Below are 21,272 nucleotides of genomic sequence, written 5' to 3' on the forward strand. Positions count from 1 at the left end.
GTGTATCTCTCACAGATGAAGCATCACGAGCCTGCTGTGTATGTTTCCTGACTTGGATGTGACCATCACTGTTTGGAGCTGGATGGAACAGCTGTGATACTATTCTCAAACCTTCACAAGATCCAACCAAGTGACATTTACCTGTGGGAGGAGAGAAAGCTCAGGAGGCCCTATCCTCTCTGAAGGTATACAAGTGGCTGGCAATTGCTGGGAGTCAAGCCTCCTCTGTGGTGTAGCTGCCTGGGTCACTTACACTCCTGGATGTGACCCCAAAAAAACTAGTTTGTTTACCATAGTGGATTTGAGTGGAGTTATCCTTTCTTCCATTTGTTAGTTCTCTATCTGTGGTAGATAGAAATAAGACTCCCCAGGAAAAGGTCACACAGCAGCCGAGGGGCCTACATATTAATAAGGCCATATGGCCAAATCAGTTTATCCTCGTTTCTCTCTGGCCTAGAGTTAGGTTTTAGTATCTTGCCATCCTCAGAACTACATCCTGCCTCCTGAACGTAGCAGAATATGCAGATGGATGCATGAGCTCTTGGGAGACCACTGAGATTTCAATTTTAAAAAGAAACAGTTTTCTATTTGGGGAAGAAATAGAATCCCAACTCTCTTATCAAGGACTTTTCTTGGCTCTAGGGACTCCCCTATATCTTTTTAGACATTTCTGAGCACTAAATGTGCCCCTTTGTTTTTTGTTTTGTTTTGGAAAGCCACAGAAATAGTTTTTGTGCATTACTCATTCCATAGCATTTTATTAAATATTTTCCTTGAAGCACTGTATTTCACCTGTTACACGGAAGTATCACAAACGACTTCATCCTGCATCCTGGCCTCCAGCGCATGACTTTGTCAGAGTAATGCACAGGCAAGCCTGAAAGCCAGTCAGTTGCCATTTTGATGTCTTAAGTAGAGACCTGTCAAACAGTTAAGAGAATACATAATTTTACCAAGCAAGTAACACCAGCTGGAATGGTGGGGCAGACGAGCAATCACGCTTGAGGTAGGAGGATCTCAAATTCAAGTTTAGCCCCTATCTCAAAAAGTAAAAGAAAGCCGGTGCATGCCTTTCTTTCATCGCAGAGGCAGGCAACTCTGAGTTCGAGGCCAGCCTGGTCTACATAATGAGTTCTGGGAACAGCCAAAACACAGTACACGGTGAGATCCTGTCTCTGAAAAGCAAGGAGTGTGGTGTGGTGGTGGTGGCTAAGTGGCAGAGCACTTGTCTATCACGTGGGAGGGTCCAATCCTCACCTAGTACTAGGAAAACAAACAAAAACCAAAGTAATGCGCTATGTGCCAAGAGAAAACTGCATAGAAACACAGGGGCGTCTGGAGGTACGGCAAGGGCTTTACACACTCTAAACATCGTGAGGCAGTAAATCCGGACGAGAGAACTGAAAATCACACCGAGCATCCATCTCGGCGCATCCCAACTTTCAAACCGCAAGTGCGGCGCGCTGACCAGTCGCTCCCAGCCGGCCTTTCTAGGCAGAGGGGCTCCAGACCGCCGAGGCTCCTCGCAGGCCGCGCGTTCGCGGTTCCCGCAGCGACTCCGCCCACATCACAGTCCACAGCGCTTCCCCGCGCCTTCGCCCCTCTAGAACTTTCTTAGACGCCGCGCTCCAGAAGCCGGCCCTACCCTCAGCCCCACCCCCAGCGTGCCCCGCGGCCAGGGAGCTCCGCTAACGGTGGGCGGAGCCCGCGGGCGCCGATTGGTTCCGTGCCAAGGTGGGCGTGTCCAGTCTCGGGCCTATAAAGGCTCCGCGGCGCCGGGGTCTCGGTTTGCGCCGGCGTCTCCTGCGGCGGCTTGTGGCGTCGCTTGCTCTCCCAGCGCTCCCTCAGGTTCCCGAGGCCGTCGCGCGTGTCCCGGCGAAGCATGGCGATGAAGGCCGTGTGCGTGCTGAAGGGCGACGGTCCGGTGCAGGGCACCATCCGCTTCGAGCAGAAGGCAAGGCCCGGGGCGCAGGCCGCGGTGACGCGAACGCGGCGCACCTGAGAGGGAGCCCGCCACGCCCCCGCCGCGGCCTGAGCCCGCTAGGTGCTGAGTCACCGCCGCGGCCCCGGGCAGGGCCTCGGCGCGGGGGAGGGGGCGGGCGCGCGGGCGGCCGCCGCGGGGCCTTCCGGGCCGGTCCCTTTCGGCGCCCCCCGAGCGGCCGGGCCCGTCCGAGGGAGCCCGCCGGCCGGCCGCTCTGCCTCTGGGGCTGTTGCTTTCCGGTTTCCCTGCCGCTCGGGCTCAGCTCTGAGGCCACCGGCTGAGTTTAAGATATTTGATCCTGGTGGTGACGAGCCGGACTAACGCGGCAGAACGTGTTTGTGGCCTTGGAAAGCAAAGTCCTGGGCTGTTGTGTACCAGGACAGGGTCGTGCCGCGAGGGTGAAAGGAAGATGGCCTTGGGCAGTTGTCCATTGCTTTTTCTTCACTAAAGCTCCAGAAAGTGTCCTGCATGTGGAAGTTCCCTAGGACAGAGAGTCTCTGAGCACATTTTGAAAAGCATGCATAAATATTTTAGGAATATTGTCTGTAATACTGCAAAAACACTTGCGTCACAGGGAAGATATTTTGTGGCTAACGTTGTATCCAGAGTCTTAGGGAGGTTATCATCTGCAGGAAGATTTCGTTATACTTAGCTTACACCGAGAGAATAGTTGATAAATGAGTGTTATGTGCCCTCTAAAGTGGTTTACATAAATGTGAGAAGACAGACACCATAGTGAATCCAAGTATTTTTGTTTTGCTTTGCGAAGGAGAAACAATAACGTGAATTTAATGTTCCTTAGCCGGGGCTGCGCGGTTTCAGCAGTTTCTTTGGCAGTTGAATGCTTTTTGCTGTTTTCCTTTTTTTTTTTTTTTTTTTTTTTTTTGTCTTTTTTCTCCTCACGTTAATTCACTTCGAGAAAGGGCTTTTTTTTTTTTTTTACTACTGAAGACTAACTGGGGTCTACCCAGCTGCCATCCACCTTCCTGCAGCTTGCAGGATTCTTGTGAAGTCGGGACCTTCATATTGCTGGTGCCCTTTGTACCCAATAAAAAGACTCTTGGACAGTTGAACATTCCAGATTGGGAGTTGTAATAACTATCAGCGCTGTTTGATTTAACCTGTTGCCAACTTTTCAAAATCGGAATTATCTACCCAAAGTCCAGATTCCCTTTTTGTTTGAAAAAGTTGCATATTTAAAACAACCTAAAAAGAAAGGTCTCCAGTGTGTGTGTGTCCCTGCTTAATTGTGGTTTTATGTATTTTCACTCGTTGCTACAATTTCTATGGAGCTATATTAATGTGAATGAATTTTGGATGTAACGTACAGCACAGTTAACCATTGTCATTGCTACCTGGATGTAGGATGCCTTGGTTTCTATACTCTCTGTAGTGTTGTTATTGTCCTTCTTTTTGTTAAGTCGGAAATTCTCTAGATTTGGATGCCTTACGAGATTTTTTTTTTTCATTAGCTTTAGTTATACCCAAATGGATCCCCTCATGCAGTAAGCACATGGTATTTCCTGGCCACTAAATAAAAATATGAAAACTGATAACTATCACTTTGTGTGGAAGGTAGCTGGTGTGCATTTCTGTAAGTCTGGCCAGACATAGTGCAGTGTCTCATCTATTCCCTAAGCATTTAGTAGCTCCCTTTTGTTGTACAAATAGGTGTTTTTTAAGTGCTGTTCAGTCCAGTTGCCTGCCCACCTGGCATGTGGCAGCAAGAGATTGATAGGGAGAGGGGCCAAGACGCAAGAACTGGAGAGTCACCCTGTAGGAAGTGTGTACACCTGGGTTTGATAATAATTTTTTTCTTTTTGACCCTTGTGCCTTTTGTTGTGAATGATAAAGCCATAAAACAGCTATTTTCTTTGTTCAGAAGCATTTGCACTCAAACTTGATGCCTCAATTTTCGTATTTCTTTAAATAAAGGCAAGCGGTGAACCAGTTGTGGTGTCAGGAGAAATTACAGGATTGACTGAAGGCCAGCATGGGTTCCATGTCCATCAGTTTGGGGATAATACACAAGGTAGGTCTTATGCTGGCTAGTGACCATATTTCTATACCAGTAAGATAAACGGGACTAAGTCAGGTCCCACTTGCTAACCATTAGAAACCATCCATTTTTTTCTTTTCCTTCCTTCCTCCCTCCCATCTCTCCCTTCTTCCTTCTTCCATAACCACTTAGGTCAACCTTGGAAAGTAGTCATAAAAAAGTGTTGTCTGATTCCTTAAGTGTGGGAAGGTAAAGGAGTTGATTTTTTTTCTTTTTAATTATGATTATGGCTTGAGTTTAAAACACAAAAAATTAAGTTCCTCCTTTATCCTGGATGATTCTTTCAGGTTTGTGTTTGAAGCTGGGGTTGAAGGTGGGTGCTTTAGGCAAAGGGTCTGAGAACAGCCCCATGCCTTGGCATGAGAGGCATAGTGCAACAGAACATAGATAGCTTAGAACAAGATTTATTTTCTCAATTTGGGATTAGAATCAAGTCAGCAAAAAGTGGTGGGTTTAGTTGCATTGAGTGATCTTGCCATATTGGAGTAGTGATTGGAATTTGTTCACAAACTTCTAAGGGCCTCATTCATGTTGCTAGAGAATTTTTCTCCTTTCCCCTCTTCCTCCTCTGCCTTCATCACCTCTCCACATAACCCAGTTTGGCCTGGAATTAGTGTTGTAGTCCAGACCATTCTCTTAACTTGCCATCCTCCTTTAGCCTTCATGTGTGCTGGATTGCAGGCATGTACCATCAGAACCTGTGTGGAATGTGCTATAATTTGTCCACATAGTTACTCTGATCAGGTTTGATCCATCTTGATGTTGTTCCCCCAAGTTGTTTTACCTCTGTTCAGTAGCTTTGATTTGCTAAGCTCTTTCCTGATTCGTGCCCTGTTCTTGTTCCTTCTGCCCGGGCAGAAGTTGTGAGCACCAGAGAGCCCTTTATAAAAGGACTTCCTGCATGGTTGTGGTTGTGTTCCTTGTGAATGGCATCCCTTGGCCCACATGAATACTTGTAATACTGGTTACCCACCCTGGAGTTGTGAAGGACAGCAGCCTTGGGCCTAAGATTCTATTTAACAGTTTGTGTACCCCAAGTAAAAGTCAGATGGGTTAGCTGCTAGGTGGCACATGGTCTTGAAAGACAAGTGTTTTTATTATGAAGGTATGTTCCCTTTTTAAAAGCCAAGATCTTTACATGTGGGAGTTTAATTTTAGAGCCACTGAAGATCACATCTGTTCCACTTACAAGAAAGGGACCATAGCCAGCTATGACACTACCATATCTATAGCACTTGGAAGCTAAGCTTGGAAGGATCACAAGTTGCAGGTATCCTGGGCTATAATGGTAAGAGCCTACCTAAAAGCAAACTGTGACAGTCTAGAGAAAGAAGTAGCTTGAGAATGTAAGGCTGTGCAGCTCTGGTATTTATATCAAGGCGTTGCTTCCTGTTTTTATCACCAGATCAATGTTTGCTGTGTTAGAAGTTGTAAGAATGCCCACGTTGTTACATATAGGGGTTTGCTTCCTAATCTAACTGCTGGTTTCTGGTAAATAGGGTGTACCAGTGCAGGACCTCATTTTAATCCTCATTCCAAGAAACATGGCGGACCAGCAGATCAAGAGAGGTGAGCAGCATGCTCCGTATGCATAGTGGTGGAAAGGGCTTTGTGGACGCCACCTGTGAGGCCAAACTGAGTGGTCTCCCTACCTCTGCTTTTGTATTTGTTTTCATTCACACAACTCCCACATCCCCTAAGTGCTGGGATGGTTTCTTGGGGTGAAGGAGCTAACAAATGGGGACTCTTAAAAGTGATTTGGTTTTGTAGCATTTATTGAAGATGAACTAATACAAGTGCCAAAAGTAACCAATACAGAAAATGTCATGGATAACAGTACTGTCAGTCACTAGCAAAGTAAGTCATTGTATAACAGGACACTAATGCAGTTAATGAAAACTAGTTGAGACTCCATTTATATATGAAACCTCAGGAAAGTACTAAATTTAAAGAAGGGCTGTCTTGTTTTTAGAATGAGACCTGGGAGCAAAGCTTTGCTAACTCGGGAGTGAGTTCACCCTTAGCTACAGTCCTTGAAAGTTATATCCTAGACCATGACTCTCTGCACTGCATTTAAACTTAAGAGCTCTGTGTTCAAGGTGTCCTAGCTACCTGTTTTGAAATCTGTGTTTCTAGACCTTTGTCATTCTTGAAAAGCAGTTAATTTGATATCTAATGTGCACTTAATCCACTCATGTATTTGACTTAATCATGTTAATTTAGCTCTTGAACTCTTAATGTGAAGTAGAGCATTGCTCATCCACCTGATGCTGTTTTACTGTTAGGCATGTTGGAGACCTGGGCAATGTGATTGCTGGAAAGGATGGTGTGGCCAAAGTGTCCATTGAAGATCGTGAGATCTCACTCACAGGAGAGCATTCCATCATTGGCCGTACAATGGTGGTAAGTTTTCATATAAGCATATACATAGATGAGTTTGTCTAACAGAGTTACATACCTTTCCATGACTTTGTGGTGGTTAAACTGGTTTCTAAAGAATCACATAAATTGTTAACAGTTCAGAATAGGAAAAAATTTCTTTTATTGGATGTGATAGTGAAAAGGATTAATTTGCCTAGGTCAGTTAAGAACACTGTTCTGCTGAGATGCAGTAGAAAGCAGGTTACATTTGATCAGACTGGATCTGAGTTAAGGATACAGTAGTATTTAAACAGCCAGATTTTCTTGCCATGATTGCCCCCCTTACAGTTAAACATTTCGTTGAGTCTAAAATCTGCGATGGATGTCAGTGTTCAAGGCTGTAGGTTATCATCGCTTGGTTACCATATGGGAGCCGTCTTCCCAAGTTACCCTCGGGAGCTGAATCTGGTTCATGCAGAACACCAAGTAGTAAAAGCTCTTGCCCACCTCGGGCAGCTAACTTTTCAGTAGGCACTTCCTTTCAGTTGACCCTTTATCCTTAGAATTTTCTTCAGCCCTATTGGTGAAGCAGAACAGTCATTCATAAATGTTCTAAAAATAAATTTTAAAATTTTGTTGCTAAATATATTTAGAATTCTCTTATTTGTAGGCCTATGGTTCATTGAACATAAGGTTTTGGTAGCAGGGAAATTTGTAAGAATGACTATTATATTGGGGTGGCGGCTGAGGTTAGCATGTGGCTGATACAGTCACTTGATCTAGCATTTAAAGGTAACATGCCTTTGCCACTAACAAGGAAAAACTTAGTAGGCTGCTCTTAACTGCTAGCATAAAAATTAGCTTATTAGTTTACTAACAGATATAAACATTTTCTAATGTAAGTGGTCCTTTTAAGTCTTTGTGGTATTGCTGGGAAGAAGTGATTACCTAAACCTGAATGTTCTTAATTCTTTTCAAAGGTCCATGAGAAACAAGATGACTTGGGCAAAGGTGGAAATGATGAAAGTACAAAGACTGGAAATGCTGGAAGCCGCTTGGCTTGTGGTGTGATTGGGATTGCCCAGTAAACAAACATTCCCTCTGTGGTCTGAGTCTCAAACTCATCTGCTGTCCTGCTAAGCTGTAGGAAAAAATAAACATTAAACTAATCTTTAACAGTGTAACTGTGTGACTCCTTTTGATTATTTTAAGGATTTATAATGATAACTGATTGATGATGCTTGGAAGATGTAGTTTTATAACTCACTGAACTAAAATGTTTCTGTGCCTTTCTGTATTTTGCCAGATGTTAAATACATATGGGTATTAAGCTGAAGTTAATTCTCATTCAAGCCTGTGAGTAAATGTGTGGCACTTTTGAGCCTACTAATACATATGAATAAAACTTTAAGTTAGCCCTACACATTGAGCATTAACAACAGACTCACTGATGCTAACTTTAATAGTAACTCCATTTTGAAAGTGTTTTATCTGATCCCATCAAAATGTACAGCTAGTCTTAGTTGTGGTAGCCCAAACCAAATTTGATTTTAGAAAATTTTCTGCCCTTTGTTAGCTTGAGAAAAATTACTTAAAAGCTCTCCATTTAGATTCAGAGAATATTAGTTAGATGTCATGATTTTAAGGTGAACAAAACCTTTCGTAACTTGTATTGAACTCCTTAAAAAGCAAACATAGCCTCAGCTAGCCAAGGTTAGTTTAATACCTATTCTCCATGTGACGCACGTACCACCTGTTTTAAGGTTGACACTCAGGAAAAAGAGCAGATGAAACCAAGTTTGACTGGAGGTTCTGGCTAAATCCTGACTTACGGTCCTAGTTAATGAAGTTGAGTGCCTCTTTAATACATACATTCCAAAGAAAGAATGCCTTTTAAAGGAAATATTAACCCAACAGGCTTGTGATGACTCTGGAGAATAGTTTTTCAAATACACCAGAGAGGCTGCTAAATTGGAAAAGGACAAATTGTGTTTTCCAATTTATAAAATTTCCAAAATTGCTTATAAGGAATGCATTTGTAAGTGGGTATGTTGAAGTTTCAGGTAAATAGTATGTAACCAATTTCCTTAATGTAGTTTTTGATGTGGGGCGTGACTCAAATGCAGAGATTAACTTGGGAACTATCTGTTATAATCAAGTCAGTGTCTCGTTTCTCAGTGTTTTTAGTTGGAAATACAAGCTGCAAGTCTGTCCTTGGAATCTGGACACTGAATAATCACGTGCATGGCTTGTTTCTTCTTCCCAGAAATAGTCTAGGTAAGGATTTAAAAGCCAAAGTAGGGTCAGCATAAAACCAAAACCTAGTACAGCTACAGATACTGCTCTCCATCATCACAAAGACCTTGCATTGAAAACTCAAGTGGGAACATACAGAAGGAACTTCTCACTACTCTAAAGCTAAGTCAGTTCAGCAACTGTTTTCTGCTTACCTAGCACCTTGTGGTTTTAAGATCACATTTCTTTTTAGGGTGCATGCATAAGGAAAACAAGTTAGTCTTCCCACCTTTTGGGTCCTGAGGCCATTAGGGTTGCCACAAGTGCCTTTACTGGCTGAGTCATCTTGCTTGTCCTTAATGTTATTTCAATAAAAGAACTTCCAGACTGCAAATCATTTCTCAACCTGTGAGTCGTGACCCCTTTGGAGTTGTATGGCAGGTAACTTGCCTATCAGATATTTTTACATCATGATTCATAATAGTAGCAAATTAATTATGAAGTAGCAACAAAAGTAATCCTATGTTTGGGGATCACGACATGAGGAACTGTATTAAAAGGGCTGCAGCATTAGGAAGGTCGAGAGCCACTGGTGTAAATAAATACTTAAGTCCCTGACTGAACAACACTTTTATGTAGTAGAGCCTTGGTTTGGCTTCAGACAGAGTGGGGTAAGGTTCAGTATACCTCTTGATGGTAAAGGCAACAGGCAAAGCTCACACAAAAAATGTTTTGTTGTACCTAGTCTGTAAAAAAAGTTTCTGGTTGCATACATTAATCCTGACTTCATTTTATACCTTGAAACTCTCAATGGGATGATTATAAACAATACATTCAAATTTCTAAATAAGTAAATGACCAAGCAACCAGGTAATTTGTAGTATAATGTGTAATGTTGAGAATCCAATTATTTCCCCTAGAAAATCTTTCTTATAAATTAGGGCAATATTGCCACAAAGCCAACCAATGGGGGGAAAAAACTGAACTACAAACACAAGTTTCTTAGTTGAACACTAAGACCACTAACCTTTACCTTATGATCAAAATACTATGTCAAAAGAAAAACACTCCCAAGTGTTGGCAAATACGTGTCTTTTTCCCCATCAAAGAAATCTAGTTTAGACTCCAATAAATTGATAGCTCAAACTTTGATGGTTAACATCCTTTTCCACCTTAATGAAGTGTATGAAGAATAGCACACATTAAAGTTTGTTACGAAAATAGAGTTTATTAAAAACATCCCTATTGTTTGAGGAGCTTTTCACCGTTACCTTGTCTTAAATTAAAAAAAAAAAAAAAATAGAGAGCACTTCTAATTAGGATTTGTAAACTTTTAAAAGTCAAAACTTTTAAAAAGTTACAGCAAAAAAAGGGTAATATATCTTCAGTATTTTTTGTTATTTTTGTGGCTATTTTTAAATAGAAGGGAAGCAATCAAATTGCTCGCAATCCCCACCAACTACTGTGGGGTGATGTAGCAGGAGCAAATATACAGCATCTGTACACCTCACACTCTATACCCAAGTGTCACTGACACATTGTCAAATCCAGTCTCTAGCGAGGAGCCTCTGCTGCTGAGCCAGAATCCTTCTCGGGTTCAACGGATGAGGTAGCCTCAGCAGGTGACTCTTCAGGTTTTACCACCGTGGCCATGGCCTCCCCCTTATCAAGTTCTGAAACAGTGTCTACATTTCCCACTTGGCTAAGGGGAGGTTCAATGGCTTTGTTACCACCTGCCCTGTCTGTCACCTCGTGCTTCTCCTTTCCTCGATTTTCTTCCTTCTCTCTACGGGACTCTCTATCTCTAGAATCCCTGTCTCTGTCCCGATGCCCACTAGAACGTCTGTTTCTCTCGTCCAAGTCTCTGTGCCTGTCCCGGTCAGGGCTCCTCCTTCCCCACTCTCTCCTTTCACGATTACTATTATCTCTATCATCATTACGGTTCCCATACCGTTCCCGGTCATTTTCCACCCTATTTCCAAAAGATCTTCTTCCAAACCTTTCTTGGTCTCTACCTGAATTGAATTGCTGCCTGTTATCATTTCTAAACTGCTGTGGCTGCTGCTGAGCTGGCGTTGGCTGCTGTGACGGTGGTGGCTGCTGTGGCTGTGACTGTTGTGGTGGTGGCTGCTGCTGCTGCTGCTGCTGCTGCTGCTGCTGCTGCTGTTGCTGCTCTCTGTCTTCTGATCCTCCTGGGCCTGGCCCTGGGCCCCCAAGCCCTGGCATTCCACCAGGCCTAACGAAGGGGCCATGTGGTGGAAAGGGCCCTTTCATTCCATGAGGTGGGGGCATAGCAAAGCCCCCAGGTCCTGGTGGTGGACCTCTGTGCATCATGTGCGGTGGCATTGGGCGAGGTGGCATCATAGGAAACCGCTGCAAGTGAGGTGGAGGCATCCCTGGGGGGCGCTGGAGTGGGATCATGCCAGGTCTGGCACCAAGAAGACCAGTAGATGGTGCCTGTAGCCCAATTACAGGGCCAGGTGCAACTCCTTGAGTGCCTGAAAGAGAAATACAAAATGTAAATGTCTATTTTTAGCTGTCTCCTATGGAGTTGTAAAAAAAAATAAATAAAATTCAGTTTACTTTGAATTCATGCTGAACTAACCCCACATTAGCCAGTGACAATTAGAGCTCTGTTTAGGCACCCATTCCAGGCAGAGACCAAAAAAGGTGAAAAAGAAAACTGTAATATTGCAATTCTTGTCAGGCTTTTCTAGCAACCCCCTCAGAAGCTGTTCTACCAAAACTCAAGACATCTAAGAATATCTCACTGTGCTATATCTCAGTGGATAAAGGCCTGCATTCACAAGACAGAGAAGGGTATGTCTGGCATTTTCTCAGCCCAAGCTTACAATCTATTGTGAAGAGGCCAATGACTTAAAGTAACTAGTCAAGATCTCATGCTAGACGACTTCTTATAGTTACTTTGCATCGTTATATTAGGATCTATGATACAAAAGTCCATACACAAGCTTTTCATTTTTTTCCTAAGCACTGTGGAAAGTGTAATCTATTATTGACATGACTGCTGGGTCGTATGGAATCTTCAGCTACACACCTACTCTTCTTCCAAAGGAAGCAAGGCTGACAGAGCTAGCACTGTTTAAAGTCATGCTTACTCACTGCCTGTTTCTGGTTTGAGGGGAACCTGCTCATTCTGGCCCAAGAATCATGTAAGTTCTACCAGCGTTTACCATAGTAGGGAAAAGTAAGGATTTGATTTGGGCCTGATATACAGGCATCAAATCTTTCTCTCCAAATACAAAGAACAAACAGCACTATTATCAAAAAGAGTAGTTCTCATAATAGGAAAGGGTACAGATGGTAACGGGCAGTAGGCACGACATTTGTCCATGTACCACAGAAGTCTCTGAAGAGTTATGGGCCATGTCCAACACCTGACAATGGTCAGAAGCACCTGTGTGACAGAAATACACTGGAACTTTAGGTTTACAACTTGAGTCAACTTATACCTACCCACTGTAGAAAACTAGTAAGTCCTGAATGTTCCTACATTTTCGGTATGGACAGTACTAATGGTGAACCACAATTTCTAACTCCAGTTTTGTCTCTTCATAATGTGTGAACCAATGTTTGGTCAGACTAAATCACTCAATACAGGAATACCAGCTTACAATACTTTAACATGGACATTCACAGCCACACTATATTTACATAAGCAACAAAGTACTTTGAGTGCATAAAGAGGAACATTACTCAGGAAATACTTTTGACAGATACTTGAGTATTGCAAAGATGAATACTACCTGCAACTTAAAATATGACAACACTCAGTGCTTGCTCAGGTAACCATGGATATTATTCCACAAATTTTTTTCTAAATAGGTGATATTCTAGGACTAAGCAGAAAAATTTTATATACAGTAACAATTATGCTTTAAAGTGAAGCTCAGTAGCTGAGAAGAACTTAAAGGCCAGTGAAACTCCCAATGTGAGGCAGTGAGAAGCCCTGTGAAATGGGTAAATGTGGCAAGGACTTTCAGAGAAAAAGGATGTCCCAAGAATATCCTGAACAATAAATATACTACAGACTATCAGGAAGACTAAGACCAAAATACGTAAGTGACAAACTCAGTCAGTGCTTTTAGTATACGCAGAATATGCCACACAAATACACCTAAGACACACTCTTCCTCTCACTTAACAGGGTCTCCTTACATACAACACTTGCCCAGCACTTAGTTAGGCCCAAGGCTTCATCTCAGCACCATATGGACGGGGTGAAAAACAAAAAACAAACAAAACATTAGCTGACTCTGCTATCAGCTTTTATTAGGAAAAGTTTGTTTCTAAGGACCAAGAACTGATATTTACAGTCAGGTTGGTGTAGATCTTCCAGTGCTCACCTACAGGCACCTGGAAAAAAAAAAATCTCAAAATCTCTAAGCATTCAGACAAGTCTGAGAAAGCAAAGCCAGACTCATGCAGGGCAATGGAGCTGTCCTTACTCACCAACCTGACTCTAGATGGAAAATGAGAACCTTTAGTAACATATGCCTCAGTTCCTAGGACTGTTCTTAAAAAAATAATCCTTTACAGGATGGACTTGAACATGTGTAGGAATAAACTTGGCCAGGAGTAATTATGTATTTAAACTTTCCATAAATGCAAGTAAGAAAAAAAAAACAAAAAACAAAAACAATCTATTTCATAGGTGTGGATGTTTCCATTTGGCATTTGCTATATTATACAACCGAATCCTTTTCATTTTGTCAACAATGCTGGGAAGATAGGTAAGATGGGATGTCCTCTTTAATGTACTGAGTGAGAAACAGTAAGATTTATAGATCACATGCACTATTGCCCATGGTCAACGGATAACCTCAGCTCCTCCCTGCAAACTTAACTGCAGGGCTTTTTTGTTTTTGCTTTTTTTTTTTTTAACAGTAAAATTGCACTACACCTGTAATAAAGGATATAAATAAAACTTATGAGGCGAATCCTTTAATAAACACATAAGATAAATGTTAAGTTTTGTGATGGAATCTTTAGTCTAGCATTATATACCAGTGAAACATAGAAAAGATGTGAAATAAAAGACATGCAAGCAATAATTAGGTTTATCTAGAAAAAGCTGTGCAGCATTGCCAAGTTTTATAAGTTATAAATTTAAAAAATAATTAACACATTTAAGTTTGGGTAAAAATAATTTTTCCTTTCAAATTCGACTGCTACAGATAGCATAGAAAGACAGTAATGGTACAGAAGGGTGGGACTGACAATGGGCAGACCTGAATGGGAATCACAGAAGAGGTCTGAGTTGGGCCTAAAGGATAGACAGAAACAAACAAACAAGACCTGTATGGGTAGGTGAAGATGTGGCTGGTCAGAGGGAGCAACTTCTGAAAAAGCTTAGTACTCCAGTGAGGCAGTGGCTGCACTGTTCAAGAGAACTGCAGTAGAAGAGAAGACCTAACCACAGATCAGGCTTATAAAGCTGACCAGGTGGGCTAAGGCAAGACAAGGACCTTCAATGGCATGATAAAAAACCCGGTCTTTCCCTAATTAATGGAGGAAACAAGAGTGAGATCCCGGGCAGATGAAATGATCTTATTTGTTGTGATCCTGTTGTTTTTGGTAATCAGTGTACAAAAAGCAGAGGTTCTTAACCTCAAGACATCTCAGAAAAACGATAGGCTGAATGGTAAGACAGGAGCTAAGGTAGGACACACAATAAGGGCAGGTAGTGGGAACAACAGAGTTCTGGGATTAATGCAGACCTCTGCATGAATGAAGGATTCCATGCAAGACCAAGAATACAAAAAGACAATGACTTCAGGGACACTAATGAGAAATGTCTCCTTTTAACGCAGAGCACTAGGACAACCTTGCTGGATAGGCATGAAAGCAGCAGATTGATACTTAGGGCTCAGCAGAGCAGATTAATACTGGCCAAACAGAAAAGGAGCTTAGACACATCATATAACCAAGTTTGGGGGCAGGCTGAAAAAAAAAAAATCCAAATGCCTGCCTGTAATGTCAGAACTCAGAATGTGGAAGCAGGATGGCAGGTTCCAGGATAACCAGGGTTATAGAGCACGACTGAGGTGAGGTGGTGGTGGTGGTAACAGAACAAAAATAATTACACTGAGGTTTAATTCAAAACAGCCAAAGTTCCTAATGACCCCAAAATTGCTGTTTCATAATGGAATTACAAGACACTACCATGAACACAACAGACGCATGAAAGGGTTAAGCGATGAGTGACATGACACCAGCGCATAGGCTGAAATCTCAGAATGTGAAATGGAGACCTGTGAACACAAGGGCTTTCAGCTGAGGCCAGGGGGCACGAGATTACATAGATCTTTAAAGAACAGCAGGGATCTCCATGTGCAGAGGCGAGGGCCAGCAGAGCAAGAACACAGGGCAAAGAATCTGTTCCTCCTTCTCTACTTGGTCAACCCAAAGGTCAACCTGGCCTTCCAGTTCACACTGAAGAGCAGGCATTTTACAGGCCACTGTAGCCTCTAGGTTAATGGAGGGTTCATCACTTCATTACTCAACTCAGATTTCAATTACCCTGACCATGCTCCTCTCTGAAATTACTTCAACAATCCCATCAAGCCTACATTTCAACATCCCTCCTTTTAGTCCTCAATTCTCATCAGAGCTGCCTCAAAAATTCCCAACACTTGTCGCATTTGGAACTCATTACAGGGCCTCACACTGAGCTACATCTTCACTCGAATATTCATTTTAAATCTGGGTCTTAGCATGGATGCAGTCACTCTGCCCTCAAGTATATTTTACTGACTGGCCTCCTGAAGAAATTTCTTAAATACAAAAACATGTGTTTTCCTCTGACCAGCAACCTTGCATTTTCCCAGTCAATTCACATTCCCACATCCAGAGTATCTCTTTCATAGGTTAATGTCACTCATAGCTGGTTCGCTTATGATTACTTCAGTAAGATAACATTTCCATGTCTTCTAATGTGCTTATACAAAAAATTCAAGCCAATGGCTTGTGCACATTCAGAATACCTTCATTTTCCCAGGAAGAAAGCCTGTTCCATTAGCCCTCATCTCCCTCCCACCCTCCTTCCCTCCCTCCCCCAGCCCAGCCCACCCAGCTACTTTTTATTTCTATGAACTTGCCTGTTAACCAACATTTCATAAAGATGGACTCATACATTACGTAGTCCTTTGTGAGGGGCTTCTTCCACTTGGCATTTTTCCAAGGTTCATCCAAGTCGTGTAGCATGAGCAAGTACTTCACTTATTATCAAATAATCTTCCATTATGTGAGCACACCATTTTCTATTTTTATTGTACTTGGTTTTTGCAAAATAGCCTTTCGTTACTTTCCCACGCTTTCTTCAAAATACACTTGTACTGTGTCAGTTTTGTCTGTCTGTGACATCAAAGGCCCTTTCTTTACCACTATGCAGGATCCATCCAATCTATTAACCCTTATTTCTTGTACCAAGTTTTCCAGAATCACCCACTCTTTAAGAATGAAAACAAAGGTAACCCCTTTTGTCTGCCATCTTCTTTCAGCGCTCACCCTCATGTGTCCCAAATGAAGCACGTCTCCCAGGGATTTAAAATATCACTTCTATACTCATTTCTTCCCCTCTGTTCTCTCCTGTCCCTGCATGATCAGGACTCCAAACCTATCAATCCAGTGGAACTTTGAGCCAGCGAAGGCACTTGGGAACCTCCAGAGTACTTCCCTGTGTTCCAGCCCACTGGCTACATCTTCTCATTTACCCTCTGCTGGACAGAACAGTGCAAGAGTGTCTAAGTGCCAGGCTCCCTCTGATTGGGGCAAAACTACCTTGACTTAGCCTACCAGGCACAGCCATGAGCTCTCAAGAGCTGCTTATGCTTTAGATTCCTCAGCAACTGGTTAAACGTATACCAACTGCTTAGAGATCCTGCCGAATAGAAATGTTTGATTTTCAACTGTGAAATGTGTTAAGGACTCTAGGCTATGACCATTTGCCAATTCTGTTCTGTAACTCCACAGGCCCCTGTGACATATGCTATCTTTGTCTGTGGCATTTAATGTATCTTTCTAGAATGTATCCAATGTAGTTGTCATTTGCACCTGGATATCAAAATTAAAACACTGCACTTAAATGTGACCCCACACCCTATAATGGGTAGCACTCATGCAGATTTGTGCATCTCAAGAATAAAGTCACAGTGACACATACATGTGACACACATATACACCGGATTCTTCAAAATCATAAGATCACAGACTGCTGTACCACCCATATGAGGCTGCTGTTCCCTTACCAGCTCTCAGTCTGTTCTGTGCAAAGCAGCAAACTTCAAAACCTAGTACTACTTCCATTGCACACCCGACTTCCACAAGGTCCCCTATATTCAACGGGCTCTTGGAGATTGCTCTATCCCAGCTCTCCCAGTCCCTCGTGTTTCCTTAACGCAAATAAAGTTGCTTCTTAATCCAGGTTCCCTCTTTCGTCGATGCTCCTGAAATGCCAGATCTCAGTACTTACGTGGCTTATTTTCCTTTCTCTATTTGGGTTTCTTTCTCAGTGCTACTTCTTTCAAATGCCCACTCTGGCCATCTTATTGACAATGGCACATTTCAGTATCTTCAGTGTCTTCTTCACCCCCTAACACACCTCTACTTTCTTTTCTCTTCACTGGAAGGGCTCCATGTCATATTAGTTCACTTTTTTTCCAAAGGAATAGACACCCTAGAGAGACAGATCTCACTTTTGTCCATTACGCAGGCTTTAGTACCTGAAAGGATACCTGGTACACAGAGTAGGTTCTCAGTACACATGGACCCATGAGTAATACTGACACTTGAACGGTGGTTGGAGAGGCAATGAGCAATCTCATCAAGAAGGTACTTCCACCAAGGAGAGCAGAGGCTATAGGTACCAAACTGGTGATAAGTCTTTTCAACATAAACCTGGGAGAGCCTGAGCTTTGAAAAATACTGCATTTTTCTTTTAACTTCTTTTTCTATTCCTAATTGCAATTGTTTGCTATTGTTATTTTTTCAATTTGACCAACAAAATGGTCACTGTAGTTTTTATAGGGGAAAGGAATATTTCTACCAGCCACTCATTTCTTCTTTATTTGCACTGCTGGAAATAAACCCAGGAAACAGTACACAACAGCCAAGGGTACTGAATCTCACCTCCCTCCAACCCGCTACCAACAACCCTAACTTCTAATCAATCTGATACTTGCTGATTTGTAAGTAGATGATACAAATATTTTTTTCTTTAAGCAACCAAACAACAAAAGGCATTTTCTGTTTTTTGATATCCTACCTTCAGAAAACTGACCCAAGAATACAATCGACATGTGGGCTTCCTACCCCTAGCCTAGCTTTACCAGTTTACAATACTTATGAACATTTACTTTGAGGACACTCAAGCAATGCTTGCAGTGGGCTGTGTTGGAAGCTGGTAAAAACTTAAGGAGATAATTTGCAAGAATAGGAGAAAGCACATTTCATTCACTGTTACAAACAGGACTTTACAAGTCACCACGAGATCTTTTCAAGAAACTGGAGTCTTTTAATAGTATCTAAGGAAGAAGGTATATTGAGATGTCTTGTCTACTTTTAGCAAACGGCATACCATATAGATACAAGAATTTTAAATGAAATCCAAATATCAGCCATCTTTTGAAGATGCTTTGGATTTTTTTTTACAAAATAATATAAAAGAGGCTTTGTTATGGCTAATTAGCCTACACCATTAGAACTACTTATAAAAACTATTTTGTGTGTTACTTGCTAAGTATGGTAACTTACAGGTAACTGATAGGTACAACAACTATGACTTAGAATGGAGAGTTCCAATAGTAAACTTGATACACAGTTAACCTTCTATTACTCAACATAATTTTCTGTAGGCAGTTCTATTTTCAGTATTACCTAGAAGTCTTACCTGAAATTCTTCACAGCAATATCTGTGTTTACCAAAATCTATCTAGACTCCCAAGTTTCTACCCTCCCATTCTCAAGATATCCCTCAGAAACCAGGTGTAAGACTTGCTTCAGGCTAGTGAACACCACCTCAGGGACCATGGAGACAACAAGTAAGCACCTGGACACCTGGAGGTTTCATGTAAGCTTCTCATGTTCTGTCTCCTGTGCTTCACCTTCTGGGGTAACATGCACAGACTCAATCCTAGGCAGATCTCTGCTGCAGAGCAAGTATTACTCTTGCATCATCCAGCCCACCCACTCAACAGTGTTGTATACATTACGTTGAAGGCACTGATGTGAATACTTCAAAGCCATCTCTATCATGTGACACCAGTGGAGAAACATTCAGGTCCTGTTAACGCTTTCAAGAGAAAGCTTTTATAAGACAACGTCAAGAGGCTTTTCGGTATATCCTTCTAGCTTGTAATTTAGTGCAACCATACTAAAGTTCAGCATAAAAAGTATTAAAATGAAAACACTGCTTTTAAAAACTAGGCATTATTCTTAAAAAACAAAAACAAAAAAACCTACGATTTCTCTAATTTTCTTTTGGTATGTTTTTTAATAGTAATAACTAGTTCACAACTGGCAGATTGGTGCTCTAATGTTCTAATTTAAATGTTGTTTAAATTTTCTATAAAAATTATAAAGTCCAAGACAGACACTGAACAGAGAAATCTAAAGCTAAACCAGCAGAAATCAAATACCCATTTTCAAACAATTACCAAAATGTACATAGAACTATTTTCTAGGTACATTTTAGGGATCCTAACTTAATAGTATAATATAAAAATCAAACATATTTTTACATAATTTCCAAGCCAATTGTATCCTCAACTTTTCTTGAGATGCCCCAGTCCAAGATCAACTCAATGCCTATGCAGGACCTAAAGTGTACCAACCCACAGACCAAAAACTCGGCTAACAGGCCATCAACTTGTGAATCTTGCTTTAAAACTTCCTTGACTTACATCAAAGAAAAAGCAACCTTACATTTGTAAGATTACTCTCAGAAGTGAGATTTTATTTATAACTTCACCATCTGCAGTAGCATGACAAAAGCAGGGAAGGTGACAAGTGAGAGCCCCCTCACACCAGGAATTCTCGTGTCATGAGTTCCACCTGCAGAGTTTGTGTCTGAAACATACTCTGGATATCCTTGTAACACAGGACAGATAGGTAACACAAACAAACATTTTTTTGTGTACTTTTTTATTGTTTGGAACACCAAAGTAACCCAAACTTCACATTTACAATTAACTTTTTAATAAATATGCTGTACATCATATTAGCAATACATATCATACAAAAGTTTTGAAAGGCAAACATAAATGTTTATACAATCAAAAGGATGAACTGAATTGCCACCATCTTCTCCCTAGATGACTGACAAATGTAGATGTCATCTTTAGCTTTGACAAACCACTACTGGTTTCAGCTACTTTGGCCCATGAGATGCTAAATACAGTCTTTAAAATCAAGTAATAATGAATAATTGTATGCCTTGTCATTTATACTTTCAAGTGATCAGTATTATTAAAAGAATCTAAATATTTTTTAAAAATGATAGAAACGGTCCTCAAAACTTTAGGGTTTTCTTTGCAGGGGGAAAGGTGGGAGTGGAGGAAAGAACACCTCAGCTCAGCAACAGGCAGTAACCCCCAAACTAACATTCAAACTCGAGTCTAAGGACAGAGAATTCTCAATAGCAAACAATCCCAAGACTGCCTTTCCCATTACAATTAGGCCTCAACATGAAATTCTGATCTGATTAACATTTGGTAGGCCTGTGCTGCTTCAGAAATACGGGCACACATTAGAAATAATGTGTCAATGATACATAGCAAGACAACTATTGGGTATCTACTTCAGAAAGACCTTCATACTGAGTTGTGTTATTAAGTAAAATGCTGCTATGACTTAACATATTTTCTGAGTAAGTCAAGTAATGGAACTTGAATACTAGTCATCTGGTCTTATTTACCTTAAAATACACAAGCAACTATACAAAGATAGTTGTTCCAAAACACTTGCTTTCTACTTGAGGGCACACAAATCAGAGCCCAGCAGTGTCAGCCGAGTGCGCAGGACAGCGCTCTTCTCTAGATGTCCTCAGCGCACCTACAGCGACTCTTACCTGTGAGAGCACCCACTGTTCACTATATGCCCCCAGATGGCAGGCACTGGATATATTTGCCACTGAGTCACCACCATACCCTGGTGTGTCGATGCCATCTGTATTCCCCTTTACAGATGAGGAAATGGGACTTCATCATTGGCCTCTGGTCAACATAGCATCATTTTACAGACTAATGGAAAACATTAGAGCACCAAGGAAAGAGAGAACACCTAGTCCCCATGCTCCCCTGGGGAACAACACCTGCACCCAGCTCCCGGTCCAAGGGCACTGTGACAGCATAATGCGATTCTTGCGTTCCTCAAAGTGGTGGAACTGTGATTCCTTTGAATAAATGTTCCTTTATTTGCACACACATGAAAACAACAACAAAATACCTCACTTAAAAAAACAAAAACAAAAGCTCACCCCTCTTAAGTAGAAAAAAGTATGGGTGAGCACTTATCAACATTTACTGGTGAGAGGTATGTCCAAGGATTGGATTCCTTTTGTGATTCTTGTGACAGATGACAGTGTGAGATGTCAACTAAAGACAAAAGAACAGTGCT

General features: G+C 41.7%; 2 protein-coding genes across 5 annotated transcripts in view; one reads left to right on the top strand and one right to left on the bottom strand.

Moving 5' to 3' along the window:
* The first annotated feature begins 1,757 nt into the window (after window positions 1-1,757).
* Window positions 1,758-7,585, top strand: Sod1 (superoxide dismutase 1). The gene is made up of 5 exons (XM_021660895.2): window positions 1,758-1,954; window positions 3,917-4,013; window positions 5,540-5,609; window positions 6,326-6,443; window positions 7,382-7,585. The coding sequence occupies exons 1-5, from the start codon at window positions 1,883-1,885 to the stop codon at window positions 7,487-7,489; spliced, it is 465 nt and encodes a 154-aa protein (XP_021516570.1). The 5' UTR covers window positions 1,758-1,882; the 3' UTR covers window positions 7,490-7,585.
* Window positions 7,586-9,844: 2,259 nt separating this feature from the next.
* Scaf4 (SR-related CTD associated factor 4) overlaps window positions 9,845-21,272 on the bottom strand; it is a 56,188-nt gene continuing 44,760 nt past the window's right edge. For all 4 annotated transcript variants that reach the window (XM_021660894.2, XM_021660892.2, XM_021660893.2 and 1 more), the window contains exon 20: window positions 9,845-11,134. In XM_021660894.2, the coding sequence (XP_021516569.1) occupies window positions 10,191-11,134 (944 nt within the window). In that variant the 3' untranslated portion in view covers window positions 9,845-10,190. The remainder of the gene's footprint in view (window positions 11,135-21,272) is intronic.

The sequence above is a fragment of the Meriones unguiculatus genome, chromosome 17, assembly GCF_030254825.1.
Source record: "Meriones unguiculatus strain TT.TT164.6M chromosome 17, Bangor_MerUng_6.1, whole genome shotgun sequence".
In the NCBI taxonomy this organism is placed as follows: Eukaryota; Metazoa; Chordata; class Mammalia; order Rodentia; family Muridae; genus Meriones; species Meriones unguiculatus.

What these genes read in the sequence shown, in the direction of transcription:
- Sod1 (XM_021660895.2), top strand. Translation starts at nt 1,883, where the DNA reads ATGGCGATGAAGGCCGTGTGCGTGCTGAAGGGCGACGGTCCGGTGCAG. An exon ending in GTTTGGGGATAATACACAAG is followed by an intron (nt 4,014 to 5,539) that starts GTAGGTCTTATG and finishes TCTGGTAAATAG; the next exon opens with GGTGTACCAGTGCAGGACCT. An exon ending in TCATTGGCCGTACAATGGTG is followed by an intron (nt 6,444 to 7,381) that starts GTAAGTTTTCAT and finishes TTCTTTTCAAAG; the next exon opens with GTCCATGAGAAACAAGATGA.